Source organism: Emys orbicularis, chromosome 11, assembly GCF_028017835.1.
Source record: "Emys orbicularis isolate rEmyOrb1 chromosome 11, rEmyOrb1.hap1, whole genome shotgun sequence".
NCBI lineage: Eukaryota > Metazoa > Chordata > Testudines > Emydidae > Emys > Emys orbicularis.
In genome coordinates, this window is record NC_088693.1 from 37,375,108 (window position 1) to 37,398,283 (window position 23,176).

The 23,176-nt window shown below is 41.9% G+C and overlaps 1 protein-coding gene across 1 annotated transcript in view; it reads right to left on the bottom strand.

Moving 5' to 3' along the window:
• The window catches only part of STK39 (serine/threonine kinase 39), a 167,702-nt gene that overhangs the window by 122,375 nt on the left and 22,151 nt on the right, over window positions 1-23,176 (bottom strand). Inside the window, exon 2 of the mRNA XM_065413496.1 lies at window positions 6,102-6,214. Within this exon, the coding sequence (XP_065269568.1) occupies window positions 6,102-6,214 (113 nt within the window). The remainder of the gene's footprint in view (window positions 1-6,101; window positions 6,215-23,176) is intronic.

Genomic DNA, 23,176 nt, shown 5'->3' on the forward strand with positions numbered 1-23,176 from the left:
CTGAAGGTACTTTTAAACTTGTTTAATAAATTGGTTTCCAGATGGTTATGTCCCTTTTGTTAGAGATCCTCTTTTTATAGGTTTGTCCTAATGCCACAGAAGTCCATTGGATAACTTTTATATATTTATTCAGATAGAGCCACTCCATTCTATCAGGCAAATGATCTAAGCTCCAGAATGAGTACAAGAGAGTTTCCATTAACTGGGCGCAATGACTCTGCTATGACAGCTAGTAGCCAGGTAAGAATACAGAAGTGCAAAAACAAACAGCAAGCTGACCCTATATATTAAAAGTAGTTCAAACCCATGTGTACTCAAGAAGTTGTAAGAGTTTCTCTTCTTCCTTGCAAGCACAGTGATATGCAGAAATTAAAAAAAACAACACACATACCCCGCTCCCATAAAAATAGGTCTCAACTTTAGAACTGATTATCAAGTCATGATGAATAGCTATGGGGTCGAGGCAGTCATTGGTAGCCCCGTTTCATAAATTGTAAAATCAGATGTCTATTTTATTAAAATAATGGCTAACAAGAGTCATAGTAACTTTAAATGTTACTATTTTAGAAGAAAGTGAACACAGTCAAGTCATCTATCTAGCCTTCACCATAGAATCTGAGCACCTAATTCATTAATAGATTTCATCACCACAAACACTTGTGTGAGAGATAGCAAGTACCCCATGAGCACAGGGTAGATCAGATGACTTGTCCTAGGTCACACAGGTAGTCTGTGGCAGAAAAGGGAACTGAATCCAAATCTGAGTCCAGTGACTCCTCCAGTAGACCATCCTTCACTTCACGGAATCATTATGAGCCAAAGTTTGACTTACCTTGTAGCATTTGGTAAGAACTTGATTTGGGAATATTCTTCTTATTCAGAACAGTAATGGCAACTTTCACTATATTTAAAACAAGGAGTCTGGTGGCAGCTTAAAGACTAACAGATTTATTTGGGCATAAGCTTTCGTGGGTAAAAATCCTCACTTCTTCAAATGCATGAGGTAACTCCCTTCTCTTCATGTGTCAGTATAATAATGCCTGCACCTGTAATTTTCACTCCATGCATCTGAAGAAGTGGGTTTTTAATCCACGAAAGCTTATGTCCAAATAAATCGGTTAGTCTTTAAGGTGCCACTGGACTCCTTGTTGTTTTTGTGGATACAGACTAACACGGCTACCCCCTGATACTTGACACCATATTTAAAATTACTCACTTGACTGAATAGGTCCTTCAGGAAGTACAGAGTTTTCAAGTCATTACTCTCACAAGTACTCCTTACTCACGTGAATGTTCCTACTTACACACGAGCAGTTTCCTTGATGTAACAGTTTTATGACCAAACCACTATTGGTAAAATTTTCTCAGCGATTCTGGACATTTAATATGCCTATAGAAATTTTGTTTCCCTGGCTGAGACTGAAGCCTGGTCTACACTTAAAACGTAGGTCGACATAGCTACCATTGCTCAGGGGTGAGCGCTGTAGCTACGCCAACCTAACCCCGAATGCAGACACAACTAGGTCAATGTAAGAATGCGTTTGGTTGACCTAGCGATTGTCACTCAGGGAGCTGGAGTTCCTACAGTGATGGAAAAAAACTCTTCCATCCCTGTAGGGTGTGTCTAGGCTACAGGGTTATGGCGGCACAGCTATGGTGCCGTAGCTGTGCTGCTATAGTCCTTATAGTGTAGATGTTGCCTGAGTTGATGAAGACAAGGACCCCCTGGCACTGACATTTGGTAGCAAACAGCTGGATTCACAGGGTAGTAGACAATTCTGCAGACACCAGCAGGGACATAAGATCTCTATTTGCACATCAAGTTACTGAAGTCTTTTTCTAAAATGCAGCAGCTTAAGATTGTTAATTGAGCTCACTTTGCAAAATGAAGTGGACATTTAGCACAAAAGAAATTCAAGTACAAAGTAAAGAACACACTGTAAACAGAAGTATTTAATTCTTGAGCTACCTAATAAGTTACTTATTAAATGCAGTTCTGTGCTCGCCCATTATAAAAGCCACTACCATCCTATGGAAAATATTTAACATAGTTATTGTATGACATTATGAAGAATTGCATTCTTAGGAGAGTACAGTGTTTAACACAATCAGTATTCTCAAAAAGGAGAGCTCTCATAGAATGCTTGGAAAATATATTCAAAGTGCTATACATAGAAATCAAAGTACTTGTACAGATGCAATCAAATAGTTTAGGGATAAATGGTGTGTGTGTTTGAGAGAGAGAGAGAGAGAGAGAGAGAGAGAGAGAGAGAATGAATATCTTGTTTTGAAACAGCGAAGTCACAATGCTAGAACAGAGCTAACAATTATCAGGGTCCTCTGCCTTTTAATGTATTTGGCTAAAGACTCTCAAACAGATTATAAACATGCACTTGGAAGAGTCAACACGGGAGGACAACAGTCACGTGTAGCCACAGGAACTGTGTGTGGGAGGGAATTTCTGGCTCAAGTAGAACAGTAGCAGAAGGAGAAATAAGCTGTTTGCACATAAAGGCAGAATTACCATCATCAATATAGTAAAAGTGCGGGGAAGGAAGAAGGCAATATGGCATCAAAAGGTCCAGATAAACTGTCTCTGTTTTGGCAGACAGGCAAGACACCTTAGCACTAACAGACAGACAGACATGTGGATACCTCAAGCTCTGACAGAGAATGTTTTACAAGAAGGTAGCCCTTAAGAGAAGGCACTAATCCCTTTTGACAAGATTGAGATTGTTTAACCCTTTCCCTCGGAGTTGCCTCTAGAGCCAGTTTAAGTAAGATTGTTTCATATTACACCTCTACCCTGAGATAACGCTGTCCTCGGGAGCCAAAAAAAAAAAAATCTTACTGCGTTATAGATGAAACCGCGTTATATCGAACTTGCTTTGATCCACCGGAGTGCGCAGCCCCACCTCCCTGGAGCACTGCTTTACCGCGTTATATCCGAATTCATGTTATGTCGGGGTAAAGGTGTACTTTAAAATAAAGTCTCTTAGCACTTTTTAAAATAGCAGTTTGGGGAGGGGTTGGGTGGAGTAGCAGGCATGTGCTAACACATCACACCACATTCCAGTGGAGTCTTTTCCCCTCCCAGGTCCAGTTCAAGGCTCTGATTATCTACAGAGCCCAAACACATTGGAACTAAGCTGTCTCAGAAGACAACTCCTCTACCACAATCCTCTTGAAAACAGCTACAATTGGTTGAGACATCACACTATATCAAGTGGGCAAACTTTCTGGCACAAGGGCCACATCTGGGTATGGAAATTGTATGGCGGGCCATGAATGCTCATGAAATTGGGGGTTGGGGTGTGGGAGGGGTGTGTGGCTCCAGCTGGGGGTGCAGGCTCTGGGGTGGGACTGGGGATGAAGGATTGGGGGTGCAGGAGAGTGCTCTGGGCTGGGACCAAGGGCTTTGGAGGGCAGGAGGAGGATCAGGGCTGGGGTAGGGGGTTTGGGCACAGGAGGGGGTCAGGGGTGCAGGCTCTGGGTGGCGCTTACGTCAAGCAGCTTCCAGAAGCAGCTGCATGTCTCCCCTCCTGCTCCTTTGCAGAGGCATGGCCAGGCAGCTCTGCGCGCTGCCCCGTCTGCAGGCGCCACTCCGCAGCTCCCATTGGTCGCAGTTCCCGGCCAATAGGAGCTGCAGTGGCAGTGACTGTGGTAAGGGGCAGCGTGCAGAGCCCCCTGGCTGCCCCTACATGTAGGAGCTGGAGGGGGGACATGCCGCTACTTCCAGGAGCCATGCGGAGCCACAGCATGCACGGAGCAGGGCAAGCCCCCAACCCAGCTCCCCAGCTGGAGCGCCAGAGCAGGGCAAGCCCTGGACCCTGCTCCCCAGCAGGAGCTCGAGGGCCGGATTAAAACATCTGAAGGGCCGGATGCGGCCCCCAGGACATAGTTTGTCCACCCCTGCACTATATAATCCCAAGGGGAAGGCCATCAAGAACCAGATGAAGAACATTTGCAGTGGAGAGCCCAAGACTACAGGATATACTATCAGAAGGAAGATGGCTGAGCCCAACTTGTGTGAGGGTATGGCTACACTTGCAGATGTAGAGCGCTGCGAGTTAAACCAGCCTTCTTAGAGCGCAGTAGGGAAAGCGCTGCAGTCTGTCCACACTGACAGCTGCAAGCGCACTGGCGTGGCCACATTTGCGGCACTTGCAATGGCATTGGGAGTGGTCATTATGGGCAGCTATCCCAGCATGCAAGTAACTGCAACGTGCTTTTCAAATGGGGGGGGGGGGGTGGAGTGTGTTGTGTGTATGTAGGGGGAGAAAGTGGGGTTTTTGGGGGGCTGAGAGCATGCTGTCTTGTAAGTTCAGACAGCAGCAGACCTCCCCCCCCACCTCTCTCTCTCACACACACACACACACACACACACACACACACACACACACACACACGGCTTGCATGCTGGCTGTCAGAAACAGAGCTTTGAAAGGGCATTTCCGCATTCCTACAGGAGTTCAAAACAATGACAAGAGTGGCCACTTGACTTAAGGGGATTATGGGACGTTTCCTGAGGCCGATCAGAGTGCAGTAACCTAACACCTTGTTCACACTGACGCCCGTGTGTTGTAGCCAAGGCGCAGCAAACATTATTCCTCTCACCGAGGTGAAGTACCAGCAGCGCTGTAGCCGTGGAGTCAGAGCGCTCTATGCTAGTGAGGACGGGGCTCCTTTATTGCGCTGTCACTCACGAGTGTAGCCAAGTCCTCAGTATCAAGGGTAATATTCAAGACACCTTTATCTTGGCATTTCCACATCAAGGAGACCATTTCTCTTGGAAGAGAAATTTAACTTACCTTATAGTAACTGGAGGTTCTTCAAGATATGTGGTCTCTATCTGCATTCCACTGTGGGTAGGCAAGCACTCCATGAGCCTGGAGCCAGAAAACTTTGAAAGCAGTGTCTCTTGATCACCTCATGCCTCTGACCAAGGGATAAAAGGCAGAGCGGATCAACCGTCTCTCCAGTTCCTTCTCCACCACAAATCAGAGAATAATCCGAAGCAGAAAGGAAGGAGAGCATCTAGTGGACCACGCATCTTGAAGAACCACCAGTATACATACCCCACAGTGGAACATACATAGGGAACAGCATTTGAAGAACTACAAGTTTCTTCATTAGAAAATAAAAAATCCACACCCTCCCGGTAACAGCAACCTGAGAAGCAGAAAGTAACACTCTCTCTTTTGGAATTATTTTGCATCCTTGGATTCTTGTCATGCTGCCTAGACAGCATGGTGATTGGTCTTATAAGCACCTGAATAGAAGGAGAGTTATGAAAGTCTGCTAAAAGAGTTCTTAGTGACTCACTAACCTGATAGACTGCCATCACTGGTGCATTAACCTGTTACACTCCTACTATTCTAAAGTGGCTATTGTATAAAAACGCACTTAAAAAGAAATAGTCTGTATTTCTTGTTTGGATCACTGATCAAAGGGTTTCTAAAGCAGTTGGTATGGTCCACTGGATTAAAGCTAAATGGCACAAACCCATATTAGGTCTGTGATATGAAAATCCTGATATGTGAAAAGATACGCTCTTAAGCTGTGCTGTAATCCATTTTAAGACCAAATATAGACATTGTTATTATTTTTCCAAAACTTGCAACTTCACCTGGCATTTTGTTTGTTTAAAATGCTGCCATTCTTCATTGGGATTTTTAACCCAAATAATGAGTGCGCGCGCACCCCCCCCCCCCCCCCCAAAAAAAAAGTAAGTAAGTTTTGATTTAGACATGACTTTCTTTTTGTAAGTAGTCTTAACATATGAAGTTCAAACATTTTTATGGTCAGGTTTCAAACTCCTGAAGACAGGGTCACTTGTAAGAAATGGCTAAGGCTTAGAGTAGCTCTTCCAAAGGCCTCAACACATACAGTCCTGAAATATCCAATCTTTGCATGTTTTGTTTTTGCACATTTGAGATATTGTATGGTAGTATAGTTACTGGATGATCTGGATACAGTTCATTTATTAGTGCAGTGGCACATGTCTCCCAGATCCTTTTTAACCTGTTTTCTACATAAAAATCTCAGATCAGGCAAAAGAAGAGCTGCCCACCAACATTTTTCACTTTGAATTTACTTACAAGCAATTCATCCATACTGGTCTGGCATTTTTCTAAGTTGATCCGCTTTATTGCTACACGTTCTTGCCTGGGGTTGCATAGCGCTGCCTGGACTACTGCTGTAGCACCACTACCTGAAAAAGAACAGAATTGGAATACATGCTTACATATATAAACACCACAAGTTTACAGTTAATTTTAAAAGTGTCATGCGTAAGAATCAAGTGCTAGTCAGTAGCTAAGAAGTTTGAAGAAAATAACTTGAAACAAAAGTTAGGCATCTACTGGTGTGTCAATTTGGACATTCCAAAAATTCTCAGTGAGAAAGGGCTGAAAACGTGTGCGCGTGCGCACACACACACACACACACACACACACACACCCCGAAAGAAAAAAATGTTTTAAGACTCAATATATTTAATCTTTTTATTTTGGTGTTTGTCCCATACTTCTAATTTCTAGAAACAATTCTCATCTTCCACATTTATAAAATGGGATGACCACAACCTAACTATGGAGTCACCTAAATAACATAAATTAAGAAGGTGGAGACCCATCCCGGAACATGTCAGTTTCAAATCAACAGGAATTTAAACCTTCCATTACACATAGAGTTAGCATATTACTACAAAGAATACCAAAATATATATATATTTTTTTTTACAAAGTGTTACTTGGCTCAATTGTTTCAGGACGATCCAAACTTCTTAGGATTTTGTCCATGCAATGTAATGAACTGAGGGAAGTTCCAGTAAAACTGGGTGCGCCAAAACTTCTGCAGTTTCATTTGTGTGCCTGCTTGTTAACAGTGAGGTGGATGAGCACCCAATAGTGAGGTCTGACCTTGGGGAGCAGCATGTTAGGACAAAATACTACTTCCCTGTGAGGATCCTAATTAGGCATATCTAGTCTACAGAAAAACTGGACTTAAGTCTCAACTGAGTTGAGCATGGCTAAACCATTTCTAGTTCTCATACACAGCAATACTGTATTAGAAGTGACCAATGGTATTTTGCATGGAGTAATACTATTTTGTTTTCAGGAAGTGTTTTATTTGGTCACAAGGATTAGGCAGTACCATTGCTTCCTTTACCAAGAGCTCTTATTTGCCGTCGAGTGGACACCTCAGTACTGTTGTTTCTAAATTAATGTATTCCTTTCAACTCCGACTCAGAGAGAAGGACAGTGAAATGCTTACACGTTTTTCAACATCCTACTGTGATCGGAATGAGCCCGTATACAGGAGGAGAAAGGAGATGCGATGGGAGCATTTTGTCCATTCATGTTGCAAACTGTAATCCTCTTGAGTAATTACTACCTGTAGTCCCATTTTTTATTTTAATTTAAAATTATGGATTTGTACCAACTCATTGAACTCACCAGATTGTTCTATTCAAATTGGCCTGCTCATACATTATGTTCTACTTAGGCTTTGAAATTGGTATGTTCTAGAGGAATACAAATTGTGAACAAAAGCCTTTTGTTACTATGTTCCACAAATGTGGTGTCAGTTACCAGCTGGCTTAAGAACAATAGGGAACTTCCTCCTCCTATCTGAAAACAGAACTGACACAATACCACATGACTAGAAGTTACTGTGTATGTTATAATGATGTTTGTTTACTTATTTAGATGTATTGTTTATTGGTATAATTTTGTTCACATCATGCTTCAAAACAAAAGCTTTTAGCTCAGTGCATCTACTTGGTTACAAAATAAAGCTGATCTCAAAAAAAAAAAAAAAAAACCCTGCAACAGAACGAGTCAGAAGTGCTTTTGCATGATGTGGCCTTTGACAAATATTGTTGCAATCTGCTCTGTCAACTTGGGGGAAAAAAACATGTCTTTAAGCTGTTCCTGCAATGGCATCCAGCAAAAGAATTAAGTGATATTAAATAGACACACCAGGAAACGAGAGGCCTGCCCCCAAAGGCCAAGTTTCTAAAATGTTTTTGTTAATTTTTTTCAATGAACATCAGTACACAATGTGTGTCATTATATTTCAGCTACGTACTGGAAGAGTTGCTGCACAATGAAACCAGGATACAGGAACTAAAGAAAAAGCATGCCTTTTATGTATCTTTTCCTATGCCAGGAGTTTAGTTAATTTGTAGTGAGGGAAACTACCCAAATCTGCACTTTCCTGCTGGGTGAAGATTCCAAGGGTAAAATCCTGGCCCCACTAAGGTCAGCAGCACAACTCCCACTGACTACACTGGGACCAGGATATGACCGGTTTTATTGGATGCTAACAACTCAAGAGCGCCCATCTACCCGTACCACCTCCAACTACTAGACCTCCCCCCAACACACACTTTTGGCTGCTACTCACTCTCCCTTCCCTTTTCTTCAAAGCCAGAAGGGACCACTATGATCATCTAGTCTGACCTCCTGCACATCACAGGCCACAAAACCTCACCTACCTACTCCAGAAATAGACCCATAACCTCTGGCTGAATTACTGAAGTCCTCAAACCATGACTTAAAGATTTCAAGTTTCAGAGAATCCACCATTTACTCTAATTTAAACCTGAATTTGATTTAGTTGTTTCTCTTTAAACTTGCTGAGAAAAAATTATCCAGGTTTGTTGTTCCCAATTATAGACCCAGGTCTTAATCCTGTAAAGATTTATGCATGTCATGTGCTTAGCTATGGGAATTATATCATTGATTTCACCAGAACCAGTTGTGTGTATAAAGCATGTGCTTAGTTTAAGTCTTTTCAGGACTGGATCTCAAGAGTCTACAGTTATTGCTTGGAGGCTCCCCACCATACAACTCCTATCCAATCCTCTGCATTATGCATGATTAGAAGACTTCTCCTGCCCTGTGTCTACTGAACTAGTATTTGATGCAAGTTCCTTAAGGAACTTCCTTTGAAGTCCAGTTTAAGAACTTCTTATATCAGTTTCAAGCATGAACCAAAATTAACAGCCACTTACCACTTGTGGTCTCCTTCAGCAGCATGCCAGAGACAAAAGTCATCCATGATATATAGTGACAACTGCTCAGGTGGCCTTCTGTGTTTAGAATAAAACAAATCCACCACCATCTCTGCTAATTATTTTTAGTTTCCTTTCCATTTTCACGCTCAGAGGGAGAGGCACAGCGCCCCACAGTATTTATATGCTATATGGCCAGCTCATCAAGACAGTTCAGCACCTAGCAGATTACGTTGTCTCATTTCATATGTGACTACATCAATGAGCACTGGGTATCTTTTAGCTCATGCCAGCAGGATCTACACTGGGCATTAGATTGTAACGTTACAGTGCACTACAATTCACACCTCCGTAGAGTGCACTGCACTGTGTAGAAAAGCCCTAACAGGTGGGAATTTAAAGTGGCTTAGTTAAACTGCATTAAACCCCTGTCTGGACACCAAGGCCAGGTCTATATTCAGTATAACTACGTCACTCAGGGGTGTGAAAAATCCACACCACTGAGCAACATAGTTATACTGACCTAGCACTGTCTACAGAGGGGCCTGTGTCAGCAGGAGAGCTTTTCCCATCTTGCAAAGGTTCATTAACTACACCAATGGGAGAAGCTCTCCCATCAACGTAGGAGCATCTTCACTTAAGTGCTACGACGCAGCTGTCCCGATGCAGCATTTTAAGCATAGACCTGCCCTAATTTTGAAAGAGTGTCCTCACAGGGGTTCAATGCAGTTTAACTAAACTACTTTAAATCCCAATTATACCTTTTAGTTAAATTTACTTTCCTGAATGTCCCCATGTAGACAAGCCCAGAGTGATTTTCTTCCATTGTTGGAAGGGGAGGTGGAAAGGGTTGGGAGAGGGAAAGTTCCCTCATGACTGCTTTAGTAGGCACAGGGACTCACTGAGGTGTAGAATGGAGAGTTTTCAAATTGCCAAAGGTCACTTGCACAATTTACAGTGAAACAAGACAATTCTCTACCCTGTCCCACCAAACTATTGCCTTTCAGCAGCATCTTTTGCAAGTTCCAGAGGTCATATCAGCACCTGTTCTCCGAGGGCAGGTGCCTCACTTCTCCACTTGCCACATCATGTCCTTAACAGTTTGGAGGCCCTAGGGATCTTCTTGTCCTTGTAGGCACTTTAACTCACATGTAAAAGTAGCGTGAATGCTCGAGTCAGCAGTACTAGTTGGGTGTTCAAAGTTGTGTGTATGTTCAAGTGCTTTGCTGGGACGCTGGAGGGTCAATATTGAAAGTCTTGTCACACCTGCTGGTAGAGCTACTGGATCACTCCAGAGTTATCTTTAATGAAAAGCTTATTTCTCTTTCGGGACCTTGCATGCCCCTTTGTGCACCTTGCGCGTGCCAGCACCACAAGAGGGCTATACTGGGATCCTTGGCCCCCTCCTTGGAGGTGCAGTAGATAAAGGAGCATGTATCTTCTCTTCTCCTTCCTTAGAAAGAGGCTATGGCCTGCTGATGTGGGAACTACAGGACAGGAGAGCTCTGTGCCTGGTGTCTGCTGGCCATGAGGGAGGATTAGAAACAGGTCTGGCTCTGTGGAGGGAGAGCCTGGAGGAGCTGCTAATTGTCACTTCTCCTCCGAGCCAGAGGATTCAGTGTGGGCCACTGCAGCTAGTCCTCTGCTTGCTTAGCAAGGCCTGACCCTATTATGGCAACAGCTGCTATCATCCACCTGACACAGGCATCGATTGCACTCGGTTTGCATTTCAAGGACTTCTTTGCTAACAAAGGCTAAATTAAATTAAAACATAAGTTCAGGAGAAGTTGATGGCTTTGCTGATCGAGTGCCCTACTCCCTGCAAACAGCAGGCTGGGACTTTGTAAGGCTGATTTTACACAGAACCCAAACAGGAGTTTAAAAAGCTAGATCTGTTTGCATCAGATTTAGATTAGCTTTAATGAAGTTATCAAATTAGGCTTAATAAATCCTTGACGAATACTAGTGTTTTTACAAGAGCTGGCTTTCATATAAAGGCACTTACAAAGAAATCACTGAATCTTCAATTCTAACTCCATGCAAATATTCCAGCTTAACACTTACTCTTCCTCAGGAAGGTGGTGACTATTGTCACTTCGTGATAGATAAAATATGGTATGGTGGCCAACAATCATAGCTTTTCACTCAGTTTTCTACACTGCACAAAACTAAATAACTGAAGGTACTAGGCAAAACACTTAAAAATGCTGAAAGCTGGAGGAATGTGGAATGCACAGTATGGAGCCCTAAAGGAACCACCTGGCTAAAGGGATGAATGGGCTGTCATTTTGTTTCAATTCAACTTTTTATGAGTTGTGTAAAAGCTCAGATACCACAGTGACGGATGACAGCACAAGACAGTCAGGATTAACTGCTTAACACTCTTTCTAAATGTCTGTTTTATTTGTCATCAAATGGGAATGGAGGGGATATTGACGTGGACTGAGACAGATTCATTTTAAAGTTTGAGGGGACAGAAACAGAGGGGAGGAAAAAGAATTGATGACTTTGGCAGGGCCAGGAAGAATTATTAAACCCTGGGTGAATGAATGGGGAAGTGTCAAGGCTGATTCCCCACACTGGCACCTCGCGTGCAGAAGGTGGGGGGCCCGCATGGATTCTAAAAATTAATACTTGCCACTCCAGGTTTGTCTTAAACTCCCAAGGTTACAGCTTTTCTCTGATCTTGGCTTGGCAAACGCTGCCACCACTCAAGTGAAAAACTGCCTCTTGCAAATCCCGGAAAAACTCACTTGGGAAGTTTTCTCTGTGGCCCCTTGGCTTTTCCACCCCTCCTTCGGGGAAGCCGAGAAAGAAAACAAAAGGGAAACCCAGCTGTTGCCACCAGCTAATTTAAAAACATATGCACAGATCTTTAAAAGACAAAACCAATCAGGTTTTTTTTTTTTTTTTAAAAGGGTAAATTTTATTAAAAAGAAGAAAGGAAACATCTGGAAAATCAAGCTATGGCTAGATGTTATAGAGCAACTGAAAAGGGGTTAAACACCAGGAATGGCTCCCTGGGGTCCAGCTTAACATTACAAAAGAAAACAAAAATACCTGAGCTTAGCACAGAGGAAATCCACAAGCCAAAATAAAGAAATAAACCTGATTGCATCTATCTAAACATTCCCTGTCCCAGTGAATCCTTCTAGGTATGGAAGATAATTTTTCATACCTGGTTCAAACTGTACACAGCATTCCTGCTGCCCCTGTCTCTTCAGCCAAGAGAAAGCTTTTTTTTCCCCCATTTTCAAAGAGTTCTAGCCTTCCCATTGGCTCTTTTGGTCAGGTGCCCACTCCCTTTCTTTTACCTGGGGGACTTTGTTAACCCTTTACAGGTAAGGCAAGCAGAGAACAGCCACCAAGAGGGACTTTATAGCTAACTGGCTGGCTGGGTGACCATAAAAGGGAGCTACTCCTACTCCCTCCCCCTTCATTTATCACAGGAAGTGACAGAGTCTTGTGTGTATTCCTGACCCCTGGGGAGTAAATGAATGGCAGGGTGGTGTGAGAGAACAGAAAGAAGTGAATGCACAGGGGGTGAGAGAGGAGTGCACATGCAAGTCTGTTGAGGAATGATGTGTTGTGCATTCACAATGTGTGTATGCCTATTGGCCACTAGGAAGGTACTGGAATTTTTGGCAAAACTGGCAAATTGTAAACACACAATTTATTTAGCATGTTTTGACCCCCTGCAGGGGGTCTGCAGACTATGTTTAAGGTTTCCAAAGGGGTCCACGCCTCCATTTGAAATTTTTTAGGGGACCGCAAATGAAACAAGGTTGAAAAGCACTGCACTAGAGAACTGATACTGCCCATTGGATTTTAATTGGTTATGGTTATCATTAAAAAAAAAAAAAAAAATCCACATTCAGCCACAGATCATATCAGTGACATTATGTATCTCTGAACAGAGAAAATTTTCCTTCAATATCAGATTATATTACAGTCAGATGAACTACTGTTTTTCACAGGCTGAACAAAATCTGTAGAGATGGAGGAGATGCACTTTGACTTCTTAAATATTTTTAGTTACCGTCTCAGTTTACAGATCCCTGTTTTCAAAATGCAGACTCATGTACACTATTCTCTCCCCCACACACACACACACACACACACAGACATACCCCCACCTGCAAGTGCAATATGAATACTCTGTATCCAAAGGATTGTTTGCAAATCATTAGCAAACCCAAGTGACTGTGGTCAGAGACTGTGCCTGTGCAAATGTAGGCTAGCTCAAGTCCAAATCAGGTTCATAAAATGTATATGCTCTATAAAGTTCTAATGGTCACATCACAGTTAGAAACTGTCTAGTCCTCCAACTGATTGTGGAATAACTATGGAAATTCAGTACCTTATTGTGTCACACATCCAGCTAATGATTGTGATGCTCAAAACACAAAGAACCCATTTGGTAGGTAACTCCAATTTAGAGAAATAAGAGGCTGAATGTAGTCAAAGAATCCTTGTTCAGGACTTTTTTCAGTCCTATCATACATATGAGTGCTTTCAATTTTAGTTAGCCATTTCCTTCTACAATAAATATAATTGAAGTCTAATTCTGGACTTTAAATGTAGACCAAAAAGATATCCCATCTCTAAAAATCCTATTTAAAGTTTAAGCATCTTGACAGAAAACTCCTGATTTCTCTTTCTAGCTTCATGCAATAGATCAAAACACAAACATTTCAAGTGACATTAGAGTGCCTTCAGAATGGCCATATGGAAGCAACTGAGATGAGATAATTCCTACTTGCAATACTTCCAAATGTCAATTGCCATGAAAAAGTGACACCACTGGATGATTAATTTTTGCTTTTACATTGCTCAGTGAAGAATCTGTTAGATACAAATCTCTGCAATTTAGCAATAATACTATGCTCTATTTTCTATATATGCAATTCAGAAGAACCCTAAAGAGTTCAAATTTGAAAAGTATCTTAGAATATTTTCTTAATTCCACTACAGCCCTAGATAAGGAACATGCATCCCTCTCTCCATCGCTAAAATACTATTAAAAAACCTTCAAGAGGAGTTTCTAATGTTTTAAACATGCATGTGTTATAAGGACAGAAGAGTGGCAGAAAAATCTGATGGGAAGTGTGGGTATTAGACAAAAATTCACCATTCTTAGAGGGGAGGAAAAGAAAAACGGATCAGCAATAAAAAAAACCCTACATTTACCAAAATTAGAAAAGAGGAAGGTTCTATCCCTCAACTGCAGAAGAGAGTCATTATTTCCTGGCACCATTGTTGAGAAATGCTATGAAGATTAGCCATGTCTGATATTTATTAAGTGATAAGAGATTACAGAACTAAGATATTTTCACTTTCACTAAGGAACATTGCAATCATGTCACAACTCCCCGGCTGCCAGCCCCTATAAAAGTCTGCAGAATAGGATAGAGAACTGCACACATTCTGTTCCCCCAAAAGCACATGGGATAGGAAGTAACCTAGTCTAACATGAAACAACTTCCCATCACAAAACTAATTATTTGGGTAGTGACCAAAAAACAAACAAATAAAAGGAGAATGCAGAAGCTAAGCCCATTCTTAGCTGGTAAAGTAGTCTTCTTTCCCTCCATCTGTGAATGTTGCAATACTATGCAACTACTCTACCATAAAAACTACTTGCCTTGCTTCTGAGGAAATTAGACATTTGTTAGTCACAGCTGTCACAAGAGTCAGAGACGCTAGGTTCTAAAGAGCTCTTTCACCTAGGGGAGAAAGGCTTAACAAGAACCAGTGGCAGGAAGCTGAAGCGAGACATATTCAAATTAGAAATTAGGCACAAATTTTCCCCACAGTGTTATCAGTCATTGGAAGTGGTGGATTCTCCAGGTCTTCAAATCAAGAATGGCCTTCCTGGAAAATATGCCTTATCCAAAAACAAGTTATTAGTTTCAATACAGGATAACTGGGTGAAATGTACACTGGCCTGCAATATACAATATGTATATGATAACTGGCCTGCAATATACAATAGGTCAGATGAGATGACCTAGTGTTCCCCTCTGGCATTAAACCCTATGGTTTTCATGATGGACTATTTAATATAAAACCTCAACAAGATGGCATTGTGGGATTATTATTATTTTTAATAGGAGTGAATAAATACGGAAATGGCTGTAAAAAAAAAAAAAAAAAAAAAAAAAAAAAGAGTATTAGGAATCTTAAGCTAGTAGGCCCAAGATCTACACTGGAAGCTGTTAGAGAGCAGGCGATCTCTGGCAACATTGATGTAATGCAAAGAACTATACTGACAGATGCATTGTGACCACCTCCCCATCCCACCCCACTTATTATAGACCACCAATGGACCCACTCGCTGTGTTTTCAATGTACTGAAAGAGGGTGATGTAGATGTTTGGGAAGCCACACTAGGGAAGTTACAGAAGTCAAAACAGATAGTGATGAGAGCACTGGAAAGTTTTAGTTGTTTGCGAAGAGAAAGGTTGCATCTACCAGTTGGGGGGAGGATGAAATGGCAGAATTGGACATGATCTGGATACGGAGGGAAAGGAAGTTGCAGAAGACATCAGGCTATAGGCCCAGTATTTGCTCTCCCTCTAAAAGCAAGTGAGAGCAGGATTTAAGATATAAATATTTTATTATTTCAGAATTAGTGCAATCTTTTAATTAAGATTCTGGGCCTGACTGACTTTGCTTATACCAGTTTAATATTGGTTTAAGTCCATTGGGTTCAACAGAGTTTCCTGTAATTTACATTGAGATGCGATCAGCTCAAAGAAAGTGTTAAAGTTACATACACAACTGCAGCTGTACTGTTTTCTGGATTATGAGCAACTAAATGGGTAACCTTAAGTATTCTCTTAACTTAGTTTTTTGCATTAAATACCAAGAAAATTGCTCCCATGTCTGAAATTCTTTCAAATATGATGTGCATGTAAAACATATTGTAAAGTATGAAACTTAGAGAATGCAAAATAGAAACTTTTCCACCTTTGATGCTTGGTATCTTTGTACAGCCAAGGTCAATTACAATCCATTGTTAAGAGCATTTGCAGTCCAATATATTAATGAACTCTGTAGCAAATATAATTCCAAATCTCAGTAAATTAAGATTTCATATAGCTTCTACCACAGTCAGCAAAACTAAGCTTAAAATCAAACCTTATGTATGGTAGTCAAGGGAAATCCATGGTTCTAAAGAAGTATAAATTAGTCAGATATACATCTAAATCCTACACTTAGCAAAAGAAAACTCCTACAGTCGTCCCCCCTCCCCACATCTCTGAATCTAATTCTTCTACATCTTTGGCATTTTTCTTAAGTGAAACACCGATATGTGAAAATCTGAGTGTGCCTGTCAAACAAGGGGCCATCAACAGGAAGTAGGATACGGTTTTGAACAGTATTTGTGATTAAAAAGTAGGTTTTCAATGAATTATGTAATGAGTCTCTGCTTCCTTAAAGACAACCTGTCCCTCAGCCCTGGGCTACACTACAAACTTATGCCAGTATAACTATGTTGCACAGGGGTGGAAAATCCACACCCATGAGCAATTCATTTATACCGACCTAACTCTTGGTGTAGACAGCACTACACTGATGAGAGGGCTTCTCCTCTGATCATAGCTACCATCTCTTGAGGAGGTGGAGTACCTACGCCAACAAAAGCTTTCCCCATCGACACAGGTAGCGTCTTCAGTAAGCGCTACAGCGGCGGTATAAGTGCAGACAAGCCAACATCAATCTTCAATACATTTCTTTCTCCCCGCCCCAACACAGACAGAAGAATGCAAGCCTGTGTCTCACTTTTGCTGGCACCAAGTAAAAAGCAAACAAACACTGAAAATGGGATGTGTATTCCCAATAATATGACTTAAGAGGAAGTAACGCTACACCGTGGAGATCAATCACCACAAGACCAACATTTTGTACTTATAACAACATTTACACATGCATCAGATACTTTCAAATTTCAGGTCTCAAAAGGTATGACAGTGCTGTGTAAGAAAGAAGAGAGGGTTCTCTTCGGACTGCATCACATCAGCGTACTAAGACAAAAAAAGATATGATTTTAATATATATGAATGACAGTAGTGAAGTCTTGTGCTCTGGAGTTAACTGAGCTCTAGTCTATTCCTTTGGAATGTGCTAGCCAATTCCCTCAACCTTTAAATACATAAATATTTCAAATTAAAGCATTTAACGCTTGCTTACCCCCACCACATTTTCTATTTCACAGCTAGAAAAACGGAAGCAGGGATAGCTTAAATTGCTTGAGTCTGTAGTATGGCCAGAAACAAAATCCAGGAGGCTTGACACCTAGTCACTAATATTAGCCATTGGACACCACCACTTCTTCCTACCTATTTTTGTCAGAAATGTCAAGTTGCACTCTAAATTCAGTGCACTACAAAAAAATTTAAAAAATTCCTTGCAGAATTTAGAAACAGAAAAGCCATAAACTAAAGGCAAATACTCCGTTAGTATCTTTGAAGAAGACTCTCTCAATTAAGACTCAATCTGGAATGTATGAGACAAGAAATTGACCATGAAATATAGTCATGCTTAGTACATCACAATTTAAAGACTACTCCAAAGTTAAATTTTTGGACGGGTATATATTTTGTCTCAGCAACTTAGAAAAACCCTCTTAAGGGATTATTGTGTTCCAGACCTAAACTTCCAAGCTAGAACCTCAGTTTCCTTGTGGATAATTTCAGTTGACCTTTTCAAATATACGAGAAGGAGAAGAAGTGCAAAACAGTCCCAAAACATCACACCTCAACATGTCTGTAGTAAAAAAGCTGTTTACATGAAATGATATGGATAAGATTCAAATAGTAAAAATCTGAAGTCTAATTCAGAAAAAGTTTGCAGTAGCAAAATAAATATGCAGAATATTTGGGAGTTTGCTATTTCTACTTATCAAGTAAAGCGAAACTGCTCCAATGATGTGCATGAAAGGCATCAGAAATGCATGCAGGATGCATTTGTCAAAATGATTTGTGTACTGAATGTGAAAATGCTATTTTTTTTTTTTAATTATTCATGTTCATTCACTGACTAGGGAAGAGCTCTGTAAGGTGTGTCACACAGGTGTAGGTCTGTAAAATGCCCGAAATCCAAGGCGGGGTCAGGAATACTTGTGCAAGAGGATATCACGCCCAGTGTGTGGGATGGGGAGGGGAAGAGCAAGAGGACCACTAAAGAGCAATCTTAATTCACCAGAAGGGAATAGGAAGAGAAAACAGGAAATCATCTGCAAAACTGAGGAAGTAGAAATCAAAAGTTAAGATCCTAGCCCTCCTTGGCTGCAGAGTCAGCCTTCCAAATGAGAACACTAGTATAAGCTAATGCTGTGCTGGAGGTTAGAGACAGACTGCTCAGGTCACATGTCTCTACTGCTGCTCAGAGTTTTGCCAAGTAGCATAAGATTAAACAAGATTCTGATCAGTTTCACCACTGCTATTCAGAATCCAGCTATAAGCCCATCCAGAATCAATTGTAAGATGCTGCTACTACTCCTGGGGAAGACTGAGCAGAGGCAGGAGGAGTACTCAAAGACAAAGTAAAACAGAACTACACAGGCTGGGAAGGCATAGATTAGTCCCTTGTCTTAGGCTACGTCTTCACTACGAGGGGGGGGGGTCGATTTAAGATACGCACATTCAGCTACGCAAATAGCGTAGCTGAATTCGACATATCGCAGCCGACTTACCCCGCTGTAAGGACGGTGGCAAAATCGACCTCCGTGGCTTCCCGTCGACGGCACTTACTCCCACCTCCGCTGGTGGAGTAAGAGCGTCGATTCGGGGATCGATTGTCGCGTCCCGACGAGATGCGATAATTCGATCCCCGAGAGGTCGATTTCTACCCGCCGATTCAGGTAGTGTAGACCTAGCCTCAGAAAGGAGGACTTAGAGTTGATCAGACAGAAGTAGATCTGAAAAGACAAGGTGAGGTGGGAGCCCAACTAGTGATGCCCAGGGGCAACACCTTGCTAAAAAGCATGCCCCTCCTCCCCATTAGCTTCAGCTGCTGAGGTAGACGAACATTCTGGGATTTCCATTAAGGGGCACAAAAAAGAGAGAGAGGCTAGCTGGCTCTGCATCAACCTCTGTAACATACCTCCATTAGCCAGAGGATGAGAGTCTGAAGAGATACCGTCCTCTCCCTACTAAATAGGAGAAACAGCCTTTTGGGCTGCTCCAAACATTCCAACCCTTCACCTTATCTTTTTATAGGGTTCCCTCTTTCTGTTGAGGAGATTCATGACCTTCCAAATGCATATTGGAACAAACAGGGAGGTTTTGTGCCAAAAACATGTGTAGTTGAGATTCTGCTCTCCCCTTTAAGAACAAATTTTTTCCAAAGTTATTGGAAACTTAACTTTGTAAATAGCTACCAGCACAATTAGATTGCAGCCACAGAGACACCAATCAGCAGTCCTTTATCCATGCTCCTCGGAAGTTGAGGACTGTTACAGTAACTACTTGTACCTGCATAAATCTTGGTGCGATATCTTTTGAGACAATTCAGCTAATTAGAAGCTGAAACAAATTTCACTTTTACATCAGAACCATTGAAACTGCAATATGAGTCATCTATTTGGCAAAACAATCCCCCACCACATTAACAACTAGTTATTTCAGGGTAAGGGGAACTAGACTTGACCACACATTGGTCTTTAATACTGTGCTTGTGAATATGATTTATTCAATCACTAGATAAAAAGGAAACACTTTATTTGCCTCAAATGCACACACAATAGAGATGAGAAACATCTGTCCTGTTTAGAAGTGTTTTAATTAAAGTTGAGATTTTCACTAATAATGGAAAGATTCCTCTTCTTTCAGCACATCAGCCCACTTCACATGTACTTACTAGATGCTGTTCAGTACAGCACTTTGAGATCATTGGAAAGTGTTAGTGCAAAGAATTGTCATAGTGACATGGTTCAAACACCAGCCTCCAGCAAAAATATCCTGTAGAAAACTGGAGGCGTTATGCTAACCTCCCCACCCCCCAGATCAGCCCTGTAGTCTAGTCAGGCTGAAAACTATGCAACAACAGCAATATTTTTAGGAAGGGATGGTTAGAGACTTTATAATAAATGCATCAGCCTTACATACATGGAAAGTTGGAATACTCTTTAGCCCAGAGCTCATTAGTCTTGACGGACAGACATCTTCATACAACAGAAGTTAGCAATGCCTCCGACTGATTCCTTGCATTACCTCTTCTAGTAATGCAACTTCAAATTTGCATTCCAAAGTTTCAGCTGCATCCCATCTATGATGGAAAGATATTGTTGCATGGAAATAGTCACTTCTTTCCACATCATTCCTTGCCTCTCGGTCATCTCTGGTGACATCTCCTTCTAACCCAAATGCCTGTCCTTGCCTCTGCAAACTGACAACTAATCCTGACAACCCAATATATTGGCCTTCCTTTGTCTTTTTCCCTCTGAAGTTGCCAATTTCCATGACTTCTATCTCAGTTCCTGTAGACACCTGAACCTGGGTCTCTCCCAGTGTCTCAGCTTCTGTCATGGGTCTCACCTTGGCCTCTCATTCCTGACTCAGTGATTCCAGTTGTAATGCAGGCCTCTTCATCTTACCTATCATTTTCACCTTGCACTGAAAGTGGAAATACTCCCAAAACTTTTCAGTATTTTGCTGTTGCAAACATTTTCTGAGTCAGACTTCAGATTTTTGACTTTTGCCCAGGTTCCTGTTCTCCCTCCATGTTGCAACTGTAGCAGCCTTCCTTTCTCCCTCACATTCTTCCTAATCCCAGTGATGCTTCTGGGGCAAGCGAGCAAGCAAGTCTGTTGCCCTGGATGCCAACTTCTACAGGCTGCCTGGCCACTGTCCTGCCTGACTTTAACACACACACACACACACACACACACACACACACACACACACACACACACACACACACACAGCGCTCTGGTTGGCCAGCCATTTGGGGGGGGGGGGGGGGGGGCCTCAGCCTTTTGGAGAGGAGGCTGAAAATCTTTCCCAACTGGGCCAACAAGATGGCTAGGGCTGCTCCTGCCAACTCACTCCCAAAGTCCCTCACCTTTCTTAGAAGGGAAAGGGGAGACTGATGACAACTTCAGATTCCACATTAATGACCCTTCAAGTTTCACTGCTCACTAACAGCCTCATTCAAGCCCCAGTTTTGGTCCAACTCCCTTACTGAATTGCTACCATTTGATATGACTTTACCTACACTGTTCTGTTTCTTACTTACACAGCTAAGTTTTGCCTCTGTCCATTTGCTCTCCTTTAGCCTTGCTTACTCTCCCATCACTTCACTAAGACAGATACCTTCAAAATTAAGAGATTTAATGACTAAGCCAGCTGACTATGCAGGGAGCTAGTCTATGTAATTACATGCTCCCATCACTGTTGCCCTTGTGGGGCAACCCAATAAGGGGGTAATATGCTCTTTGGGCAAGTATTGGCTTTGCCTTTGTACAGTGCCTAGCACACCGGGGCTGTGATCCTGATTGGGACCTCTGGGTGGTCACTGTAACACAAGTTCATAATAAACTATTTTCTTCATCTACCCATTTAGCCTTTGACATAGCACTCTACTTTCCTCCCCACCTCTGCTCCTTCCTATTAAAACCAGCATCCTTGCCTTTAGATCTAGCCTCCTTCACTCCCCCTCAGAGTTGGCCACCCCTCTAATCCCCCAACCTTAGTGTTCTCTCCCCATACTTGACAGTGCAAGCACAAAAATGAAAATAGTGAGTATCTCAAGGAACACCCCGTTATGCGGCCTTCCTCTCTTCTCTCTCCCTGCCTTCTTTCTCAACAGCTTACTTCTCCTGCACAAGAAATTCCTGCCTGACCCAGTTGGCCATCAAATTTTGCCCAAAACAGCCCTTATTCACTCTGTAATAAATCCTATCCTAGGTAAAATGAGTTTTATTGATCAGTATCAAAGGATTTTTTGAAGTTGAAGGAATAACTATACCTACCATATCACTGCAAGGGCAGTGGTACTACAATGATGCAACCAGCCGTTGTGTTGACACCAACATCAGTACATTTGCTTGAAGTGGCTGTACCTTCAGGATGAATAATGCATCATGGTCTCACGTGCAACACATCAAAATCTGTGCCCCAGATAAGAATCTACTGAAGTGCCATGAGTCAATCTGGCATCATGCTGCCTCTCAGTTACAGAACACAATTTGATTTTATATAGCATCCATCCAATACTGTATTACAGAACATAGTAAGAAGGGAATTATTCATAAAAGGTAAAGAAGATATAGAAATAGTAAGATTCAAAGAAGTGACAATCATTTTTGAAGGAGGATGAGAAGAATAAGAAAGAGACAAGAACTCCAAATATAGGTGGCTGAGAGTGAAAGGTCAAACCTTACTGAAGAGAGAGAGATATGAGAAGGGGCAGACAAGAGACAAAGATCAGCAAAGCATGAAACAGGAGAGTAGGTGGATACTCAGAGAGGCAGGATTGAGCAAGTCCACAGAGCTGTTAGGGATTCACTGGTAGAGAAGTTCTTACAGCATTTGTCAGACTGGGGGGGGGGGGAGGAGGGAAGAGAAACAGCCAGTCTGCCTATGGGCTGAGAGAATCAGACTGTAAAGGCGTAACTGTACGGTTACCTGAGGGGGAGTGGGGCACGGCACCGAAGAGAGAAGGGGGAAGAAATATCATAGTGGAGGGATCATTATACAATACTTCTTTTGACATACATCCAGTTCTATCAGTAAAGAGATCCCCAAGGCACAAGTAAACGTTTTAGGGAACATAGTGCCAGCCACATGAAGAAACAATAGGACACTGGCGTACTGTGTGCAGTGTTTTACTAAGAGTAAGCTGCACCCATTCTGTCATTTTCTATCACTCACTGTGTTGGAAATGTTGCTTGTCCTTTAAACATTTCACATTTATCTTGTTTTATAGAACACAAATGCAGGAGTCTGCTTAGTTTAAAATTATATTCTTGTTAAAGGGGTACAGGAAAGGGTAGAGTTAGAGCTCTTTTAACACATCATTAGTCCGGGAGATGAAGTCAATATTTTAAGGAGGGAGAGGGCAGAAGTAGAAGTGTGGCATATACATTCTTCAGCCAAATGCCCAAGGTTGTGTTTTTCAGCCATCCATATAACGTTTAGATAAACC